Raw genomic sequence first — 21466 nt, 5'->3', positions numbered from 1 at the left:
CGGGTGTGCCCACAAACATACTAGAAGCCGTTTTCTTCCTATGTCACAAACTTTAAAAAAGTTTCAATATTATTGTTTAGTCAATATTCAAGTTGCTTAGTTTTAAAACCTTCAAAAGCTTCCAGCCCAGGAGGACTAATTTCATTTCCCTGTCCCAATTTTTAGATAACATTTCTGACATGATATAGACCAAATTCCTTTGTAGGTAATAAACAAAAGGAACTTCAGTTAGAGAACTATTGGGTATGTGGAAAAACGTCAATTTTTACTGTGACTAAACACCCTTGCTCAGTCACTCCACATCTATAAAACTTTACTTTGTACTCCAGGTGAAGACTATGACAGTTGTAATGGGAACAAAAAGAAAAAGCCACAAATGCTTAATGTTGCTTTCTTCTGTCACCACAGATCACTAACTAATGCTTGGTTAACAGATATATTTTTCTCAGATCAATATCCCACACTACCATCACCCCCTTGACCTCAAATGGCTAAATATCTTTATGCCTCAGTTTACTCATTTACCAAAAGAGAAAAACTGACCTATTACTCTACAAGACTATCAGATAGATTAAATCAAGTACATAAGAGGATCCTATAGGAAAAAATGCTCTAGGTGTGTAAATACTGAATGCAAATCCTAGATCAAAAAACCTAATTCACAATTCAAAGCCTATGGCAGCCTGTAATAGCTTGCAATGATAATACCAACCTTAAATCACTTAACCCAAGGAGAATACATCAAATATTTTAATCTTGCATATTTCATATTCTAAAATATTAACATAGTATTTCTAGGCCATCATCTATGCTAAATGTTACCATTAATGATATTATTATTTTTCCCAAGAATGGGCAATTAACATATGAAAAGCCATGACATACCAGTTCCCTTGCTTCTTCTAGCTGTTTCTCAACATTTGCAACCATCTGCTTCTTCTCATCTGAAATAGAATTATGAGGATACCAATATAACTGTGTTCTTGCCATGAAAAATACACCATTTCAAAATAAGCTTAAATGTATCAGTTAAAGCTCACTCAAGGGATTTATTCTGTGTGACATTAGCATGTACTATGATACCCATATTAGTAGTTTTTTAAAAAAACTGAGATCAAAGGATGCTTGAAATCTTCTGCTTTGTTATGCAGGAGTTTGCTAATTAGGAAGAGAGTTACAGTTGCTCAAATTTTAAAAGTGTGGCCTCAGCAAGAACAGGCTGGGTGTGTAAAATAACACAGGTTATGACAAACGGAAAAAATACTCATGGTTTAAAAATCAAAGATTTATTATATTTATTTGCATAAAACCAAACATCCTACTTGTAATAAATCCAGACACTGAAGAAAAACAAGGTCTGTATTCCCCTCCTTTATGCGAGGTCTAGACCCCTGGGCCTCTTACTTCAAAAAAAGAGGAAATGAAATGCCACAAGAACTCCAAAAAAAAAAAAAATCTATCTGCTCCTAATAACAGTAAAAATGTAAACTGGTGTTAAAATGTGCCTCCTGCATGGCCCCAGAGCCATCCCTCTCATTGGAAATACACTCATAGCCTCAATGAAGTTAACAACAAAACTCTAAGATATTAACCTTTATGCCAATGCTCATTTGAAAGCACCAGCACAGATATCTCATGATATTATTGGTTTGCCTAATGAAGCAGATAAATAATGCATTGCTTTAGAGTATCTCTAGTCATTACTTCCTAGAGATGAGGAGGCACAAGTCTACAGTGGCACAGGAGACTTTACTGTATATCTTTAAGCTTTAGGATTTTTTAGCCTGAATTTCTTTGCTTCTCTTCCATATGATCACTCTGTATCCTTGTATTCAGTGTTCAAAGACCAAACGGGACTACCCAGTGATCTTGTCTGATCCTCTGCACACCACGAACCACTGAATTTTACCCAAGGACCCCTTTATGCACAGTTTTTCATGGGCTGAAGTGCTTTAGTTTTAAGCAAACTGAGTGCCATAGGCAGAAATTGGGGGGTGCCAAGACAGCAACCAAAGTTAGCAACTCCTGCCACATACAGTGAAACGTGCCCTAGAACTAACCTTCCTAAAAAGCAACAAAACTACTTAAGATTCAGAGTTCTTGGTGAAGTATCCCCGCTACGAGCAGGCTGCATTTCAGCTGAATCCTCCTACTATTATTCCACACTACCCTGAATTACATTTGGACAAGTCTATCCACCTATCTTCTGCTTCTCCACTGTTATGCTCTTATAACCTGACACTCATTTAAGGACATGCTAACATCATGACTTCTTCAGTTACATATGTTGGAGCCCTGCTTGTAGAGAGGATCAGGTTCAAGATCATCTTTCCACCTCTAAGAAAACACAGAGATCTTTGCGAACAACCAGCAATGCAAGGACTAGAAAGACCATCCGCTGAGGATACAAGATGCTGAACATAGCAGATTCACAAGAACAAGTCTGCTCTGGATTATTACCCAAGAAGTTGCTATAGCGTTGCAGAATTTGTGACAATTCATATAAAGTCCAAAAATGAGATCATTAGCTGAGGTCCTTAACTAAGGGAAAATTCCTCTCAGATAAACCCAAGTTCTCAAGCATGTACTACAGCCAACCAGGGAGTCATCAGAGACTCCTTAAGAGGACAGACTGGATAAGCCAGTGCTTCAGTGCTGATGAGGCACCTAGCGTCGAGACAGTCTCAGGCCCTGGCTCCACCATATTCTACATGTGCAAATCAAAGTGTTTCTGGGTGACAGCAGTAAAAACTGAATGACTACATCTGGCAAATACAGTTAGAATAAAATAATGGAAAAGACTGAAATACTCTGAGTAACAGGAACTCTGTCAATGACACAAGTGGGGATGAACCACTAGAATCGTCCCACAAATAAAAAGTTAGAGCTCACCCCAGAACCCTCCCCAAACACGGTTCCCTTCGTATCCTTGAAAGAGGCCCAGAATTTGACCAAGTAATCCTTTATACAGAGGCAAAGCCATGGAAGTGACCACCTTCCTTGCAAATCCTGAATGCACACTGCCACATCTGGCAGATGCTACTACAGCAGAAGCTGGATTTGCTCATTTCTCATGCAGCACTTTTAGTTTTCCACTAACTTTGCTTTCTTCTATTCCCCACCAGGTACTCAGGATGATGGCACTCAAGACAGAAAAATCTAATGGTTAAAATTAGATTAATCAACCCTCCCTGCTCCTGGCAAAAAAAAAAAAAAAAAAAAAAAAGTCTGCCACTCCCATGCCCGTGTATTTCAACTCCCCTGCCCAGCATCCCAAAACAGCTCTGTTCCTCCCTTCATTTGCAAGTGGGCAAGATGATGATGCACCAAAGGAAAAACAATGTAAGAGATGAAATACACAATGCCATTTTATTGCAATCAAAATAGGATCCAGAATATAGCAGCAGAAAATAAACGTACTATAGTAATTTCCAATATTCTCACAAGTTTTACTGAATTACAATTTTTATACACATTAAGTTAAACAAAGTAACCTGAAATATAGGGATGTAAAGTTCTTTTAAAATGCTATTTCATGGCGTTCAAACTCGGTGTGCATTTGCGATTACAAGAGCTACCTAACACTTCATTGAATACTGAATTACCTTACTGTTGAACTCTTTATAGCACATTATAGCTCATCGCTGCATTTTACACCTGCAAAATTTTTTGTTCCTTAGTAGTTCTTTACACTAGTCATCCAGCCTATTTGTTTCAGGAAAGATAAAAATGCCAACCGGACTGCTATCAGTGTGTTCCCAGTATTAAGCTTCTGATTCTCTCCACTGTTTGGACAACAGTGGTGTTTTCCTTTGCTTGTATACAAATTTTGCATGGAATCTATAATACAATATTGGTCAGTCCTTGAAATCCAGACATGTAACAAGATCCATCCACTCTTTCTTCAGTCTTACAAATGCATAATCCACTCATCTGCATCTGGTTTGTGGCTATTGAAACAACTCCTATCTCCTGTTCTGCCACAAATATAGAAATTATTCTGGGAAACTCAGTTTACACCTTTTGTAGTTACACCATTATTGTGTATGGTGTTTCTGAGAAAAGTCCCATTCCCTGCATCAAAGAGGCACAGTCTTTAAAGCCTTCCCTCATCATTGTACAATACAGGTACAAACCATCTGTGATGATCAATAAGACCATGCATAGCCACAGAGATGTTACCAAAATATGGACCTTGGTAGGAAAAATTCAGTAGTGCACAAGCAGGTCCTATTAAAACTGCTCCCGTACAAGTAAGGATACATTCAAATTATCTTCAGTAGTTTGGTTAGTATCAAACTTTGACCTAACTTCAGAGCAAAATTTTAATATCATCACAGACTTATCAACACATAATCATCTAGCTGCTGAGCAGGGCAATTGCAGGAAGTGAGGCCTTCTGAAAGCAATGGCTACGCTGTTCCTTCAAATATGGATGTGTGGGTTGGCACATGGCCACAGCTTGGCACCACACCTTGGGGACAAGATCTCCATGGATTTCCAGGAACGCAGCTGAACTTAGGTTGCAACTGCTTACCTTCTTGGGGATGCAATACCATTTGATCCCCAGGGCCACAAGGAGCAGCACAATTGAGAAGGGTCACTTTGGTGAGCAATGCAAGCTCACAAAAGTATCACAAAAAGTACCCGTTTGGTTTCCCTTTCTTCGCCCCCTCCAGCTGTATCCATATAACCCCTGGTGGAAATATGCTCTCTGGAGCCACTTGCCTGCAGGGCTGCCAATACATGTAGGCATGCTGCTGATATCAGCAACAGAAGCATAAAATGCTACAATGTTGTCAGTCAGACCCAAGAAAGCACATGCTGGAATGGTTTTCAAATTGTTTAGTATCAGCAAGATACCCTTGCTTTTCTGCCACAGTTATGCTACAGAAACAACCATCTCTCCCTCCCAGTCAGAATCCCCTCAGGGATCAGGATGGCACAGGACAACCTGCCTGCAGATGAGGGCAGAGGGAGTTAGTCTAAGAGAAGCTTGTCACTAATTAGTAGATCAGGACAAACAAGTTATGATCAAAGTAAAGATTGTCATATTACTAAGTAATTTCAGCCATTGTGTCTTACTCAGTAGTTTTCAATGTCTACCTCATCATTTTCTAGAAACACTCCTACCATATGGATGACCTGAAAAAGCTTTTTATAACTACTTTTCTCTAAACGGTAAACAGTTATCAGTTCTGAATTCAAAAAAAAGTTCCATCAAAATTTAGAAAGAGGATTTTTCTCTCCACACTGCCAGATGCATACTCTGAAGAAAATACTACATTTAGCCAATATAATTATTAACTGGTCAGATTGACAGAATCTGGATAAATCTAAAGACAGGGAAGAAAAGTGAATTTTTCTTCTGAGTAACGATTACAAAGAAACCCGTTGACTGTTTGCATTCAGGGTTTCACTTGCTTAATTGAAACAAGTTTTTACTACATTTTTCTCCATTCTTTCAGCTTTGCCCTTGCATTCATCACTGTTTTAACCCCCCAAAATACAGTGGAGCTACAGAAAGGCAACTGTCTGCCTGTAATTGTAGGAAAATAACATAACACTGGTCTGACCTCACAATCAACCAAGAAACAAACAAACAAACAAAAATGGACCAAGATCAATTAGTCTCACTGCTTGTGGAACTACTTCTTTTTATTAGCATGTGCTAAGAAAGAGACTGAGTGACAGACAGCCTCAGTACACAGGCCACTGGCAAATTTTGCTGCACTAGATGGGATGATTTACATGTTCATCTAACACCTGTTCACGAGAAGTTACTGTCCAACAGCAAAGGCAAATGGAACAGTACGTGTGGGATTTTTTCTCCCTTTGGCCACAGCAGTTTAAAGCCTAATATATATGTGTGTATATATATATATATATATAAACAAAAACCCGGACAACTTGATTTTTGAGTAATTTATGGGGTTGTAAAATCAGTTAGCAGGGACATATCACAATGAGTCAGCTGTAAAACGTAAACAGTAAACTCCTGTACAGAAGTACAATGGAAAATTAAAGGTGGAACTTTCCTCAGCTAAATCTGTTCGACACAGTGCAACAGAGGGCTTTGATTGCCCAACAGAAGATGCAAGTATCAACCATCAGAAAAAAGACAGTGCTGTAATCTAAAAACCTCAGCACCCAGAGGCTGCAGTATTGGGAAAAGGCTAAACATCCTCATCTGTGCTGGGAACATTCTCTTTCAGCTCAAGCAATCAAATTTTACATGTATTTTTGGTCATATCACAAGATGAAGATACTTCTCTATAACACCAAGGAACATTAATAAAAAACACACAGCGAGTGATCTTCACTTTCCAGAGACCTGCAGCAGCAGTACAGAGCATCTACTTAAAAGCGATTTCTCAATTTAGAACACTTTCTTTAAATCTCCAGATGACGTTTGCCTTTGCAGAAGATATTTCTTCCCAAGACGGTCTATTGCCCCTACTGCTTATCATTTCTGTAGCATCAGAGCGCCTTTGTTATGTCTCTTGCTGAGCTATTTATGTATTGTGACAATAGGGTTGTTTGTTGAGCCATCATCCTCCTAGAACACACGATAGCATCAAGTCCTGACAACACCAAACACAGGAATGCTGGAAAAACAATTAGCCAGTACTTCTCCAATTCAACTGAACATGAAGCTTACAGCAGGTCCATCTTGGGTAGCAGAAGGAATTAAATCAGTCATTAGACTTCAGGAGATCTCTTTGTCTTATGCAGAAGCAGCACAAGTTCTTACACCTTTCATTCTGCTTCTTCCAGGGTGGGGGAAGAAGGCCATCAGCAATCTCTCTCAAATCACTGCTGCTGAAAAATGCCACCTCATGTGCATGTCTCCTCATGTCCCCCTCCCACTTTGAATCATATCCTCCTTTTGAGGAACTCCCAGCCATCTCCACAAGAACTAACTGGAACTTCTGGTGATGAAGAAGCAAAGATCTTGCAAATATTCCTATTAAGAAACAAGGGAAAAATGTGTATTTAAAATATTTCTGTTTAAAGTGTTCAGCGTATTCAGAGGGTTTTTTTTCTTTTTTCCTTTTTTCCCCACCAAGCAGTAAAATGCCTCTATTAGCTAGGGCTGCTTTTTGGTTTAAAGTAAGAGAACAGCCCTGAAAACTGAAATATTTCTTTCATTCATAAGTATACAGTGCAACAAGTAGCCTTAACACAAGCCAGTCCAAACCACAAACCACCAGCCTCAAATTCTGACATGGAACCTCAGAAATTTAGCTGTTGTCATATCTTGAGGCCATTTATCTCAATGCCACACTATTAATCCCACAGGGAAAATGCATTCTTCCTCCTCTGGAAGGACAGCAAGTGCTAAAAATCCCTTCTAAAGGCCACAGAAAAGAATCATGATTTCAAAGCCTGATACTCATACATTATGTCACTGCTTAACACAATGCTCTTTATTCATCTCATATCTAAGCTTGAAAGACTCCCTAAGTGAAAAAGGAGACTGACTTTAAGGAGAGGATTATGGAAATCCACTACTGTTAAGCAGAATATTTTTCCTACTGAAGAACAGACAATGATAGCTTACAAACTGCATACAGTTAGCAAATTAAATCTCTATTTTTTTCAATGAACTCACTGTGTAGCACTACAGATTTTTAGAACATGAGGCACTACTGCATTTATAATGCATCTTCCTGTTCTTACAAGAGGTCCTTAAATGCACGATTGAAGAGCAAGCAACTCCTTCTGAAACAGCAGGTTTACTGCATGCCCTCATTAAATAAATTGCTCTAGTGTCTATGTAAAGGTTAACTATTGTGCCTATGTAGTCTGAATTACACCAGCTCTAAATTCCAATCGCTGAAACGTATTGAATCTCTCCTTTCTAGAGCCATAAGTCTGCACTGCAGAATCACAGAATGATTGAGGTTGGAAGAAACCTCTGCAGATCTTCTAGTCCTCTCTAGCTCCAGCAGGGTCACCTAGAGCACGTTGCCCAGGACCTCATCCAGATGGCTTTTGAGTATCTCCAAGGATGAAGGCTCTACAGCCTCTCTGGGCAACGGAAGTACTATAAGATAGAAAAAGCTTTCGCCCTCCTAAGTATCTACAGACTGTAATTGAATTACCCCTTAATGCCCTTTTTGTTAAGCCTAACAACAAAATAGCTTTGTTAAGCCTATGAGAAGGCATAGTTTCCTGTCCTTTAATCATTCTTGCAATTGGGCACTGAACCTTGCTTTATCAATGGACTTTCTGACTTAATTAACATCAAAACTAGACATAATATTCCACAATCAAGTACATTTTTATGTATTTATGTATTAAATTCCACTATTTATTTATTTCAGATGTATTTTGGACCTCTCAATTAGCGTTGCCCTGGATCTGATGTTTTAGGTGAGGCTTCCTTCATGTTGATTGCCTACCTCAACGCCCATTTTCACATGATGCATTTCCCCACTCTAAAAGTAAGAAGTTATTCCTTCGTTTAAGTTTTTTTGGTTGGTTGGTTGTTTTTTTGCTGTGGGCATATAGACAAGTATACTGTTAGTGTGTATTTTTTTATTTTCTCTTCAAAACACACTCATAGTTGAGGTATCCCCAAGGTATCTCCAAGCTTTGGGAAATGTGTTTAGAAAGAACAGACAGAAATACTTAATGACTTGAGAAGAGGCATTAAGCTAAGTTAAAAGGAATGGATGAGAAATCCAGCTATTCTCAGCTTCCCTCTGCCTCATACTGGGAGCCCTGCATTAGGGCACTGATTCATATGCACTAGAAATTTCTGCTAGACTGGTTGAAGAGATTATCATCCCCAGCTGTCTATCCTAACAGTCAAGTAGACATTAGTGTCCCTGCTGCAGAGACAGGTTATGAATCAGACCAAGAATGCTGCAGGCTACTGACAAACACATTAAAGTAAATGAACGCTGATTTCTTTGAATCTCTTCCTACATATGAGTCACGACAGTCAATTATCCAAATCAATTATCTTAACAGTAGAGAGCAAAAATAATGATTTCGGTGAAATCATGCACAAATTCTCTCTACACCACAAGTGTTAGAGAATGAAGAAAGTGAAATTGGTGTTGTTTATGTTGTGGCAAGATCATACTAAAGAGTGTTTTGCTCAGGGAACATCCACTCGGGCCCTTCAGTTACGCCAGCACAACCCCGTGTGGCCACACGGCACGGCAGAACTGGGGGACAGGGGGAGTGATCCTTGCAACCAGCCAGCAAACACTATTCTCTCCGGTTACTTTTAACACGTTTCATGAACCACCTTGCTGCATAAGCACGTGTGCCAGCACATGGAGAGAGGAGTAAAAGGGAGAACCCGACTTTGCTGTGCAAAAGAAAAAAAGCACAGGCTGGTACCGGGACACAGGGAGGGGGCACTGCGAAGACACAAATGCAGCCCCCCCACGTCCGCTGTGGGGAGCCGGCGGCCCCGCACAGCCAGAGAAGCTCGCACAGGCGGGCGGGGGCGGGACGGGCCGCGGGGCCCGGCAGCAGCGAGGGCGCGAAGGGGAGCGCGGCGCCGGGTGAGCCGCGCGGGGCGGGCGGCGGTGCCTGCGGGACCTCCCCGAGCCCGAGGGCAGCGGCGGCCGCCCGCCACCCCCGCCGCTCACCTCCTACCAGCTTCGGCACCTTCCCGATCCGGCCCGTCACCTCAGCCGTCAGCACCGCGAAGTCCTGCTCGTAGCTCTCGAAGTCGGACGACATGATGATGGCGGCGGCGCCGCGGACGCCCCAGCTCCGGCCCCGGAGACTCAGCTGGGCGCCGCGGCCACTCCGCGCCGACCCGCTTCCGCGTTCTGCCACACGCAAAGGCGCCCCCCCGTCCCCGCCCGCCTCAGCACGGGTTCCGCCGCAGCTCCCCGCCCCGGTGCGGCGCTTCAGCCGGCGCGACACGGCTCCCGGCCCCGCTCCCCCTTCGCGTTGCCCTCGCGGGCGCCTCGAGCGGGAAAAGGAGCCGCGCTGGCGCCCTGCAGCCCGCGGGCGCCGCCGCCTCCGCCTGCTCCCGGCTCTCTCCCCCTAGCCGGAGCGCGGGGCCGCGTTCTCTTCCAGGGGGCGGCGGCACCGGGCTGCAGCTCCTCCCGCGCTCCCGCGGGGAGCTGTTTCCCGGAGGGCCGCTATTGGCGGCGGACTGCCGGCCCGGCCCGGCTAGCCGGGGCGGGGCGCGTGCCCCGGAAGCGCTCGGCGCGCCGCGGGCTCGGCATGGCAGTGCCCGGCCGCGGGTGAGGTGAGCTGCGGCGGCGGCGGCGGCGCCGGGCCGGGCGGGCGGCGGAGGCGGGTGGGGAGCGGGCCGGGGGCGGCGGCGGCGGCGGCCGCCGAGGCCCGGCGGCCCCGCCGCCCCCTGAGGCGCCTCCGTGTCTCCGGCAGGCGCTGAGCGGGGCGGCGGGAGCCATGCGCGGCGGCAGCAGCAGCAGCGGCGGTGGCGGCGCGGCGCGAGCGCGGCGGTAGCGGCCATGGGGGCGCCGGGCGGGCGGCGGGCGGCGGCGGCGCTGCGCGGGGCGCGGCGGCTGTGCCACTGGGGGCCGCTGGTGGCCCTGGCTGTGGTGGCCGTGTGCTCCGCCACCGCCCTGGCGGACGCCGCGCTCTGGTACTGGCCGCTGGACACCGCCGGCGGGAGCGTCCACTTCATCGTGCTGCTCAACTGGACCGTCATGATCCTCTACAACTACTTCAACGCCATGTTCGTCGGGCCCGGATACGTCCCGCTGGGCTGGGCGCCGGTAAGCGCCGCCGCCGCCGGGCCGGGGGGGCGGGTTGGTTTGGGAGCTGCCGGGGCCGGGGCCGCCCTCCCAGGCCGCCCCGCGGGGCGCCGCTGCTTCCCCCACCTTGTTTGAGCGCCCTGGCGCTCGGCCTCGCTCCTGCCTCGCTGCCTCTCCCACCGTCCCCGGGAGCCCCCGCCGTGCTCTGCCCCTCCCTGGTCCTGCAGCGGCCGCGCTCCCGAGCTGAGCGGTGGCGCCGCTTTATTGGCATCGCTCACCGGGCTTCACAGGGGGTTCTCAGAACAAAGCAGCAGGAAACAGGCACAGTCAGCCGGGAACACGGACTTCAAAGTTATCTGCACGCCCACGCGGACGTTATTGTGCTGTTTACTGCTAATTGTAAGGATTAGAAGCTAAGTTTACTTCGTTTAGCAAATCCAAATTTGGTGTGTGAGCCAGAAAACTGCATATATAGCTGGTTTGACACAGTGTTATAAGTCGAGTCACAAATCTGCATTTCTTTTGCTTCAGTAACCTGAAAGACCAGTGATTACAAGCACCAGAATGGTGCAGATTCAGCGTCTCCAGGCAGCTGACCAGAGTTATGCTCCTCCACTCATGTGACAGAAAGGCAGTAGCAGTCACATCTCTACTCACAGAGCGTTTTTCTCAGAGCAGTGTAGCGAGAACAGGATCCAAGTGTAGCCCTAGCGGGGTAACTGGGCCTTCCGCTTGGGGGGCGGTGGGGGGATTTTGGCTAGTGTTACTGCTTAGTGTCGGCATAACGAGTTTCTCTGTCTCCTTGCTGTAGTTAACGTGTTTGTGTGTAAGAGAGAAAGGGAGACAAACAAGAGTGTGATGAGAGCTGGTAAAACACTAATGCTTCACAGTACTATCAGTTACTTACTTCCTGCCAATCTGGGCCTATTACTAAAAGGCACACCAGCTTTTTTTTTTTTCTTTTTAATGACAGAAGTCCCCATGCTGTTTACTTGCAGAAGTTGGCAGTGGAACCTTGTTTGTGCAGAGTCACTCTTCCTGATGGAAGAATTGTTTATTTCTTTTAGCAAGAAGCACTTTTAACAATGAGAGGTGGCTGTGTTCATAGCCAAGAGTGCTGAGGGTTTTTTTTTTCTTCCTACCTACAATTAAATAGGGTGGTAGTGTGAATCGCACCCTGTCAAAGTAAAGCAAGGATGCATTAGGTTATGGAAGTGCTAAGATGTGTACTGCTAGTAGAATGATGTATTTCTGTCTAACATGCCTGTTTTTGTGTTTAAAGGAAAAATCTCAGGATTGCATGTATCTCCAATACTGTAAAGTGTGCCAGTCTTACAAGGCACCACGTTCACACCACTGTCGAAAATGTAACAGGTAGTGTCTCTCTTTGAAATTACTTTATATCTTTATTTAAAGCAGCTTTTGTTCTTAGTGATGGGCTATTAATATTGCTTCTTGTCAAAACACTTCCATACAAACACTATGCTTGTTTCAGATATTTTCCACTTTTCAGTTGTGTGGTTTCCGTATGTCAGAACACAGTATGTTCTACTGTGTTGATGAACGTTTGTTTAGTTTAAAAAAAAAATTGCTTAGCTTTTTTTTTAAATCTGTCATTAACTTTGTAGTTAAAAACAGTTCCTCCTCAGAATTTCTTGGCAGTTTGAACAAATATTGCAGTACTGGTTCAGGGAGGTGAGCATGTGTAAATACCTGAGAACCTTTCAGCCCTTCCTGAATTCTAAGCCCAAACATCCACCTGTTTAGGGAGCACCTGTCTGGTGGAAAACCTTAATTTTTTCATCTTCCCTAAGGGCAGATGAGTGGAAATTCAGACTGTTCTTTACCCCTTCCTCTGGGTGTGTGTGGGGCGGGGGGTTGCTGGGAGAGAGAGGGGCACGGGAGGATGTTAAGTGAACTGGTATGTCTTTTGGGTCAACTTAGAAAGCTTGTGCCGTGTTACGTGTTGGTCTTCCAACAGACTTGTTTTGAGGTAAAGGATGCTTTTATTATAAAAAGCTGCACTTGAATCTAGTGCAGCTTGAAAAGAAGCAAGCCACTTTAGCTATCTGCAGTCCAGGCTGTAGTTGTGTTTAACTTGGGTTGACTGGACAGGTCCTCATCTGAAGGATTATGCAACATCAAAAGGATGTTGCAACATAAACGTTCATTTGTTGTCTCTATAAATATGAGATCCACAGTTGTATGCTTTCGGGAAGTAGAGACTGAAACTGTAGATCAGCGCTGTAATTTAGCTGCATCATCCTGAGTTTTTGAAATTAGAGTCCTTCCTTTGATGGACAATCTATTTACTTTTTTTGTTCTAAGGAGTTATTAGAAAACGATAGCAGATCCTAATGATTCTTTTTGTTCTCTTAATAATTTACTTTTTGTAAAATAAAACAGAAGAATTTGTAGCACAATCTCCTAATTATTTTCCTGATCTGTTTTAGGAAATTTCTGCCCCCTCAGCTGTTACCAAAATAACTTGCTATGTATGTGTTTCTAGCCTGTTGCAGTTCAATAAAGTAGGTAACTTAAACTAGCACTGAAAATCTTTTATGCTATGGCAAGTTGTGTGAATGGAGTCAGTTTTTGTGGTCCATGTAAATGGATTGTGACTTCTAGCTGAGTTCCAGTAACTTCTTCAGAAACACTGGTACCAAATAAAAATGTCTCTCTAGGGTGTTTACACTTGTTAAATTAAATAGATTTTGGAAAGCCCTTACAGTAGTGTGAGGTCAGTACCTAGCAATTGATGCTTTCAGAGGATATGCTGCTAAAATGAAAAAGACATTAAATGGAAAATCACACTTTTGTCTGTAAATCTTTATATGCTCTTTCTGTAAGTAGTCCACAATGATTTGATATTTCCAGTAGTTTCTTGGTTTGCTTATTTTAAAATTTTGGTAATAACATTAGTGGTTAATTACTCTGTTGATAGTTCTTGCCTTTCCCACACTTCACCTTTGTCTCCTGGCTCTGGAATATGGTGCTTATCCGCAATGAGCAAATTTCAGTAAAGAGGAGGAGGGAGAACTTGGGAGGGTAGGACCTGCAAGTACATTTTTTGTTTTGTTTTGCTTTCATTCTATTGCATGAAATATCATTTTGAATAACATGAAAAAAGACACTACTAGGTTGGTTCATCAGAACTTCATATTTTTGTAGATAGTCATTGTCAAATAAGAAAAGCTGACTGTATCACCTTAAAATGGAAGATGTAAGCAAGAAGAAATGCTTGTGTCCTTTAGCTGTTTCACCTTCAGTTATCTAGGTAAATGCGATGCAATTAAAACTCTGGAGATAAAGAATGTATGGGAAAACCAAATGTCGTTGACCTGGGGGATGAATAAGGAGATCTCCAGCAACAAAATGACAGTTACACCTTTGCGTTCTTCTGATGCAACTTTTGACATAACCAAATATTGTAGCTATCCACTGGGAAGCAGGGAGTCAGAAAGATGGAGATTTTCATAATTGTTGTTTCTTGCTATGAGATTGGGTTATAAAACAGAGATCTCCTTTAACTTTAATGATTCTAGGCCCTTTAAAGACAGTTCAGATAGGTTTAAACAAATGAATGAAAGTAGTGTTGTAAATAGTTAGATGTCCTTTCCTTTGAGCCTTTTGAAAAACATCATCCATGTCCTTTATATGAATCAATATTTATTGTTCACAGGTGTGTCATGAAGATGGATCACCATTGTCCTTGGATCAACAACTGTTGTGGATACCAGAATCATGCATCTTTTACTCTGTTCCTCCTGTTAGCTCCACTGGGATGCATTCATGCTTCTTTCATATTCGTTATGACCATGTACACTCAGCTTTATAACAGAGTAAGGAAACATAGTTAAATACTCAAAATATTACTTAAGCCAGATGAGTAATTTCTTATTGGAAGTGGAGGGTGATTTGGTTCCCTGTAAAGAAGCATGGGGAATTATTTGCTGTTGTTTCAACATATACTCTCAGTTCTGCTCTCCGTGGTTTGAGAAGTGTGTTCATTAATTGGAGAAGGATTCAGAGAAAAATGTTTGTATTTTTTTTAATTTTCTTTTTTTTCCTGTTGCTTGTCATAATGACTGGGAGTTTTCCTAGAGTTTTGCATTAACTGAAGACAGTTTTTGGGTAGCACTTTTACAGAGACAGGCAATCTCTTGCCGTGTTTTGGCTGGCACACAAGCTAGCCACTATTTATTTCTGGTACATAAGTTAGATGCTATTTATTTCCTTTTCCGTGCCACTTTGTTAGAATTGTATTCCTTTCTTTAAGGAAAAAATATGTCAGTTGTTTCTGGAACTGAAAATGATTTACCCTGAGTTTATTTTGGAGTTAGAAATTTTAACTGAAGCAACTATGAGCAAAATTTGTTCTGGAATACATCGCTCCACGGATTTGTGGTTATGATTCTGAGCTCTGATTTCAGCTTTTGTGGTTACAACAAAAAGCTTGGAAAATGTTAATTGAGTTTAACAGATGAAGGGTGTGTGCTGTATTTGCAGAGCAATATGGCTGAGAACTGCTACCTGCAAAAGCTTTCAGAGGAAAACCTGTAGTATTTCCGCTGAAAATGGATACTGTGCTGTGCATACATTTTTCCATATGATACTACTGAAGGCTTTTTGTTAATGTGCCGCAGTGTCTAGGTTTTGCTACAGATTTTAGGCCTAGCTTGTTGTGGAGCATGCAAGATAATGATTTTGATTAAGCTTTTCATCTAGAAAAGGTCTACATCTAGCAAGGAATGTATTTCTGAAGAGGAACACTCTTCTGAATGTATCTTTTTTGTAATTATTCCACTTATAATACAAACTTGTCAGAGGCCGGGCACTTACCTTCAGAGTCCAATTTATTATTGGTAACTTATTTGTTTCAGTAATTTGAATGTTCCAGAACTGAATGATGATATTTTCCCTTCATAGATATCTTTTGGGTGGAGTTCTGTAAAGATTGACATGAGTGCAGCCAAAAGAGACCCTCGACCTATTATTCCTTTTGGACTGTCTGCATTTGCTGCATCTTTATTTGCCTTAGGACTGGCATTAGGAACAACTATTGCTGTTGGTATGTTGTTTATTATCCAGGTACGTTTACGGCTTCTGTTACAAAGAAGATAAAAGCTGTAAGTTGTGTTTAATTTGTTGCTGATAACAGTTGCGGAGTAGAAACAGAATTCAGAATTGAGATGGGAGCAGTTGTTTAAAGTTTATTTTGCTGTGTAAGCTTACCAGTTTTTCATACTGCTTTCTCCCGCTTCCTCTACTGTTACTGTAATCATTTTTTTCATGGGAGGACTTGGAGCTGAAAATCTAACAGAAAAAACATGAGGTAGACTCTATAATTTCTGTTTGGAGAAAGGCAAATCACTCAATATCTCTAGATATTCAATATCCCTGTCCCTGGCAATAGAAATAATTGTGCCTGATTTCAAGTGTTGAAGTGTCCACACATTTCAAATGTTTGAGATCTTTGCAAGGAAAGAAAAATATACATTTTAAGCCTAAACTGAAATATTGTGTGATACCTTATCAGTGTACAGTTCTAAAGGGTGATGTCAGCATATATCTGTGCTGTCTTAATTTTGAATATTTTATATTTTAATTAAACATATAACAGTTGCTTTCTTGTTTCAAAGAAACGTACTTTGTTAAATGAAGTTTTGTTTGCCTAGCTGATGGGTTTCTGCAGAAAGTTGATGCTGTTTTCATCTAACACTTATTTTAGATGAAAGTCATCTTGACAAATAAAACTTCAATCGAATCCTGGATTGAAGAAAAGGTAAGCTTTCATTATAGTGTTTCTGTACTATATTGTTTCAAAGCTAGTCTCTAAATTTATGAACTGCTTATTTTGCCTGTCTGGATTTGAACCAAATGTGTTGTTTGAATTCACCACTGACTTAGCGCCTACAACCAGCTTTTCTGTTATGGTCTCTGAAATTCACTGAAATAGAAGAGAAATCCTTTAAATGGATAGGGTTTTCTTCTTCTTTTTGTTTTTTGTTTTGTTTTGTTTTTGGGGGGCATTCAAGGTGATCCTACATAAATATTTCTTTTTAAGAGTCCTTGCTTCTAATTACACATACCTGTATCTTTAACTTTCCAGTTCCTCTACTGGTTCTAGATACCATGTTTTGGCTCACAGTTTTCCATGTTTCCTATTTTTCTGTCTGATTAAACTTGGAAGGATTTGCCATGTTGATGAGGAAGGCTATGGGATATGTAGTCTTTTCTCCTTTAAATTTCTCTCTGAAATCTGTATCTTTTTTGGAGGTTTCACAAGCAATATAGCAAAGCAGCAAAAGCCAAGTTTAGAGGAAACAAAAGATGTGGAATAATGTGTAGGATTTTTAATTATAAAACATAGATTATTAATATGTCCCTTTTGAAGATTGAACACACATTGCAATACATCAATGTTTACTAAAAACTACACTATTGGAACAAATTAAACATTCTTATATGACTGCTGCACTAGATGTCACTATTACTGAAAGAATGAAAAGTTTGTGAATGCAGAAAGGAGAAGATTCAGAGCATTCCTATGTACACAGCCCTTGAAGGGGAATAGACACTACTGATAATGAATGTTCGTGATTATTAATCAAAGAATCCTGAGTTGTGGAAGTCTTTGTACATAATCTTGAGAAACAGTTGGACATCAGTCTTTCTAAAAGCCATAAAATAAAATAAAGTTAGAGCACAGAGCAAGCTAATCAGCAATATACCCCGTTGACTCTGTTTTAAAAGGAAAAAAAAAACAGTGTGGCGGGGGGACAAAACCAGACACGCTTCTGAATGCCATGGTTGTTGCCTTTAATGCTAAGTAGTTTTAAAAGCCTGGGTTAGTGTGAAAGGAGTTTACTGCTCTTGCACAAAAATGCTTGCTGTCAGGTCTCAGGGACTCATATAGTGCCTATGACCCTTGGCGTTCTAAATATTTGCTGTTCAGTCATAATTTGTAGGAAATGTTTGGTGTACTGTATTTCTTTACTATTCCTAGGCCAAAGACAGAATCCAATACTACCAAACGGGTGAGACCTTTATTTTTCCTTATGACATGGGAAGTAAGTGGAAAAACTTCAAGCAAGTGTTTACATGGTCTGGGATTCCTGAGGGAGATGGCCTGGATTGGCCAGTAAGAGATGGCTGTCATCAGTACAGTTTGACGGTAAATGTCCTTCAATGGTATCTCAAATTATTCCTCCCCACTATCCAGTTGTCTGTCTTCCTTTGTAGTAATATGCCAAATTTTTAAATAACTAAAAGCCTGACTAGTACCACATACGCTTCAGAAGCAGGAATTCTGTCAAATTTTCTCTGCTTTTTTTTAATAGGCTACATATGTATGCTTTTGTGTGGACTTTTAAATGCTGAGTATGTTTTCCCCATGTTTGCCTGATGGTTTCAATACCTGTCTTCATTTTGTGTTGAGTGCACAAGTGCTCTTAAGCTAAACACTGACTAAATTTCTATTTATAATTATTCGTAGATAGAGCAACTGAAGCAGAAAGCAGACAAGCGAGTAAGAAGTGTAAGTATTTGATGCTTGTGATCTAAAATGTTACTCTGAAATTTCCATATAAATAAATATAATTACTGATATATTATTTCTTGTTGTTATTTTAAACCTACCAATTAAACGAAGACTTTGTGTTTCCACAGAAACAATATGCTGCAACCTGTTTTTAATTAAACTTAATATTTAGCTTTCTTTGCATTTACTCCTTAGTTTCCAGATGATAAGAAATGTGGTAATAATGGAAAATGCTGGCAATCGAAGAGGAATAAAGATGACCGTGCTTCATTTTTAAACAGTTAATTTAGAATTTAGCGTCCCTTAGACAGCAAGTTGCCATTACACTTAGATATAACGGTACACTTGAACTGATTTTGGTATGAAACTGCCAGCAGGTTCATAACTCGGTGCAATAATATATTGCCATGTTCTGTTCAAATTGGCAGGTGCGGTATCAAGCAGTAGAAGACTACAGTGGTGTCTGCTGCCCTGTGACTAAAGGTGTTAAAACATTCTTCACAACACCGTGCACTGAAGAACCTAGAATTGCCCTGAGTAAAGGGGATCTGATTTTAGCCACGAGAGGCTTAAAGTTAGTGGCTCCACACCTTTATGTTTGGTTAAAAGAAATATTGAGATCAGTTCTGGCATCTAATTACCTATCACACTTTCTTCTCCAGACACTGGATGTATGGTGAGAAGATTCTCGACTCAGCTGCTGATGGTATGAAGCAGTTACTTTCGCTTATTCTGTTGAAAATTACAAATTAATTTTATAGTTGCCTAACTTTTGAAAGAAATGTGGACAACGTTGCATGTTTAATTCTCAAAATGTAGAATGGCTTTATTGGCACTAGCCCTTTTCCTCTCCTAAACTAAACCCACAATTTTTGCTATTTATCTCACTAGACCTGGTAGTTTTGATAAATGATAAACATGAAATGATTCTGTTAAACTGGAAGAACTTGTAGTAGTCTTCTGTTAAATGAGAGTGGGAAAGACTTCCTGATATTTCAAGAAAAAGTCACTCTAAAGAGGTTAATGTTGACTTTTTATTGATATTTAAATAGTGGTGATTCGTAAACACTTTCAGATTTCCTGACTAAACAACCCATATACATAGAAGACTTGGGATTACTTTGTATGTATGTATTCCTTAAAAACTAAGAGGCATTATGTCTTGGGTTTGGAATTAATTCCAAGGATTTTGACATTCACTGACTTAGCTAACAACTATGGCTTTCAAAGGCATCAAAGACTCCTCAGGGTCTGCAGAGAGACACTATCATACCCACCTCCATTGAAAGTTTGACATTTTTACCTGAGCCCTCCTCCTGCTTAGGTTTTAGCTAAAATTTTAGCTGCCAGACTTTCTATTAAGGACGCACTGGGTTCCATTGTCTCCACCAAACAATTGGGAATTCATTGTCTATGCATACCTTGTCATCAAGGAAGGGGTAGATAGCAGTCGCTACATTATGCGCATGCTTTTCATGGGAGGGCTGAGACCTCCATTGCCTAGGAATACTTCAACAGCTCTTTTTCAGGGAACTTTTTTAAATACCAGACCTAAACAAGTCACTGAAATGAGGGTGTTAATAGTTCCTATTCCAAGATTATGTTGTTTATTGCGAAGATTGTCAGGAGTTATCTGTGCTATATAGTACATTTTTTTAAATATGCAGGTGAATTCTGTGGGTGGGGAACCGGGTGTAAACTGAACAACCGGATTAGAGTTCAAAATAGCATGGACATTTTGCAGAAGTGGACTTGAAAAACAGGATGGGATTTGATAGGAATTTACAAAATATGCTATAAATAGGCAGGAATAATTAGTTGCACTAAAACAAGATGGAAAATGTAATGATTTAGTAGTAGTTCTTCAGAGGAAAAAAATAGTGGATCATGATCGGAACTTGACTCAGCACTTGCAAAAAAGAAACAAGTATCTACCTTCCCAGATGCATGAGGCAATCGTTCCATCCTACACAGCATTGACAAAGATGCAGCTGAAATATTGCCAAAGTAGTCGTGGTGACTACATTTCAAGAAAGAGGGGGATCAGTTGAAGAGGGCTGAGAGGGAAAACACGGAGAATGACCAGAGTACTAGAAAATACAACCTATAAGGAAAAGTTGAAAGAATTGGGATGGCTTAGCTGGACAGGACAAAGAGATAGGAGAAAGCAGATGACCTCTTGATGTCTCTTCCAGTCCTGTGTTTTTCTTCTATAGTAGGTCATGTTTTGTTCCAAGTTAATGCAACTTTTCATGTCTTAAGGTGGAATAAGAGAACGAGGCTGGTTCCCTAGGAAATGTGTGGAAAAATGCCAATATGACTCTGAAATGGATCAACCAATGGATGGAGAGAAGAAAAGCAGATAGCCTTCTCATTTTTTTTTTTAATTAAGAATTGGAAATTTTACTTTCAAACCACAATCCTTTACTTGAAATTTTCTGTATATTACTTTACACTTATGCAATGAATATGTTAAGACAGGGTTTTCTTTTCCTCACAGCTGAAAGGGTTGGATATGTCTGTGCCATGATTTGCATACTTTTTTAACAATAAATAATTGAAGAAGCCATTCAATGGATTGCCTTCACGATGCAACTTTTTCTTCCCAAGTCAGATTTCTTTTCTTTTTGCTGTTTAAATTGCATTTTATTGCATACCAAGGGATTATATTTTAGTTTTTCCACAACAGCATCAGATTGTGATGCGTGCTATTTATCTTTTGTATTTTCCTTTCTCCGAAGCTGCCCCCTGAAAACTATAAAATAAACCTCTAATTCAAATTCACAATAAGATTTGTTACCTGTGACTTTTAATGATGTGAATTGTCCACCTCAAATAAATGATACATATTCATATTCACTTGTGGATTTAATTGTTCATAGAGTTACAAGAACTTGTTTATAGGCATGGAATTGTGAAATGGTTGGGAAGTAAAGAATTCACTATCATAAGCTGTTTTTTTAAAGGCAGAAAGATTTTGGTTCTTGCTATAGAATAGTGCTTTTCATGTCTGAAAGTTGTAGCCAGCTACATGTCTGCTCCCTTTGAAGTGCGATCATGTACCTGAGAGACTAGAGATCTTGCTATGATCCATCTTAGAGTGAAAGGAGGCAATAGTTCCAAGACTGAAAACTTTTGTTAGCCTAGGCCCCAGTAAATGATTAACACCTTTCCTAAATTATTTTCATTTAACATCTGGCATGGATCATTAGGAGGAAGTCCT

At 41.1% G+C, this 21466-nt stretch overlaps 2 protein-coding genes across 6 annotated transcripts in view; one reads left to right on the top strand and one right to left on the bottom strand.

The window, feature by feature from the left end:
* The window catches only part of VTI1A (vesicle transport through interaction with t-SNAREs 1A), a 283570-nt gene extending 273634 nt beyond the window's left edge, over positions 1 to 9936 (bottom strand). For all 5 annotated transcript variants that reach the window (XM_026117483.2, XM_026117480.2, XM_026117484.2 and 2 more), the window contains exons 1-2: positions 9615 to 9936; positions 886 to 944 (exon numbers count right to left, since the gene is read on the bottom strand). In XM_026117483.2, the coding sequence (XP_025973268.1) occupies positions 886 to 944; positions 9615 to 9708 (153 nt within the window). In that variant the 5' untranslated portion in view covers positions 9709 to 9936. The remainder of the gene's footprint in view (positions 1 to 885; positions 945 to 9614) is intronic.
* Positions 9937 to 10095: 159 nt separating this feature from the next.
* ZDHHC6 (zinc finger DHHC-type palmitoyltransferase 6) lies at positions 10096 to 21098 on the top strand. Its single transcript, XM_064514226.1, has 11 exons — positions 10096 to 10228; positions 10369 to 10721; positions 11983 to 12074; positions 14383 to 14542; positions 15630 to 15791; positions 16432 to 16485; positions 17710 to 17877; positions 18199 to 18240; positions 18672 to 18817; positions 18906 to 18949; positions 20506 to 21098. Exons 2-11 carry the CDS (start codon positions 10455 to 10457, stop codon positions 20607 to 20609), a joined length of 1239 nt encoding a protein of 412 aa, XP_064370296.1. The 5' UTR covers positions 10096 to 10228; positions 10369 to 10454; the 3' UTR covers positions 20610 to 21098.
* The last annotated feature ends 368 nt before the right edge of the window (positions 21099 to 21466 follow it).

Source organism: Dromaius novaehollandiae, chromosome 6 (genome assembly GCF_036370855.1).
Source record: "Dromaius novaehollandiae isolate bDroNov1 chromosome 6, bDroNov1.hap1, whole genome shotgun sequence".
Classification (NCBI taxonomy): Eukaryota; Metazoa; Chordata; class Aves; order Casuariiformes; family Dromaiidae; genus Dromaius; species Dromaius novaehollandiae.
The sequence above is the reverse complement of the archived record's forward strand: the minus strand, read 5'-3'. Positions and strand labels throughout refer to the sequence as shown.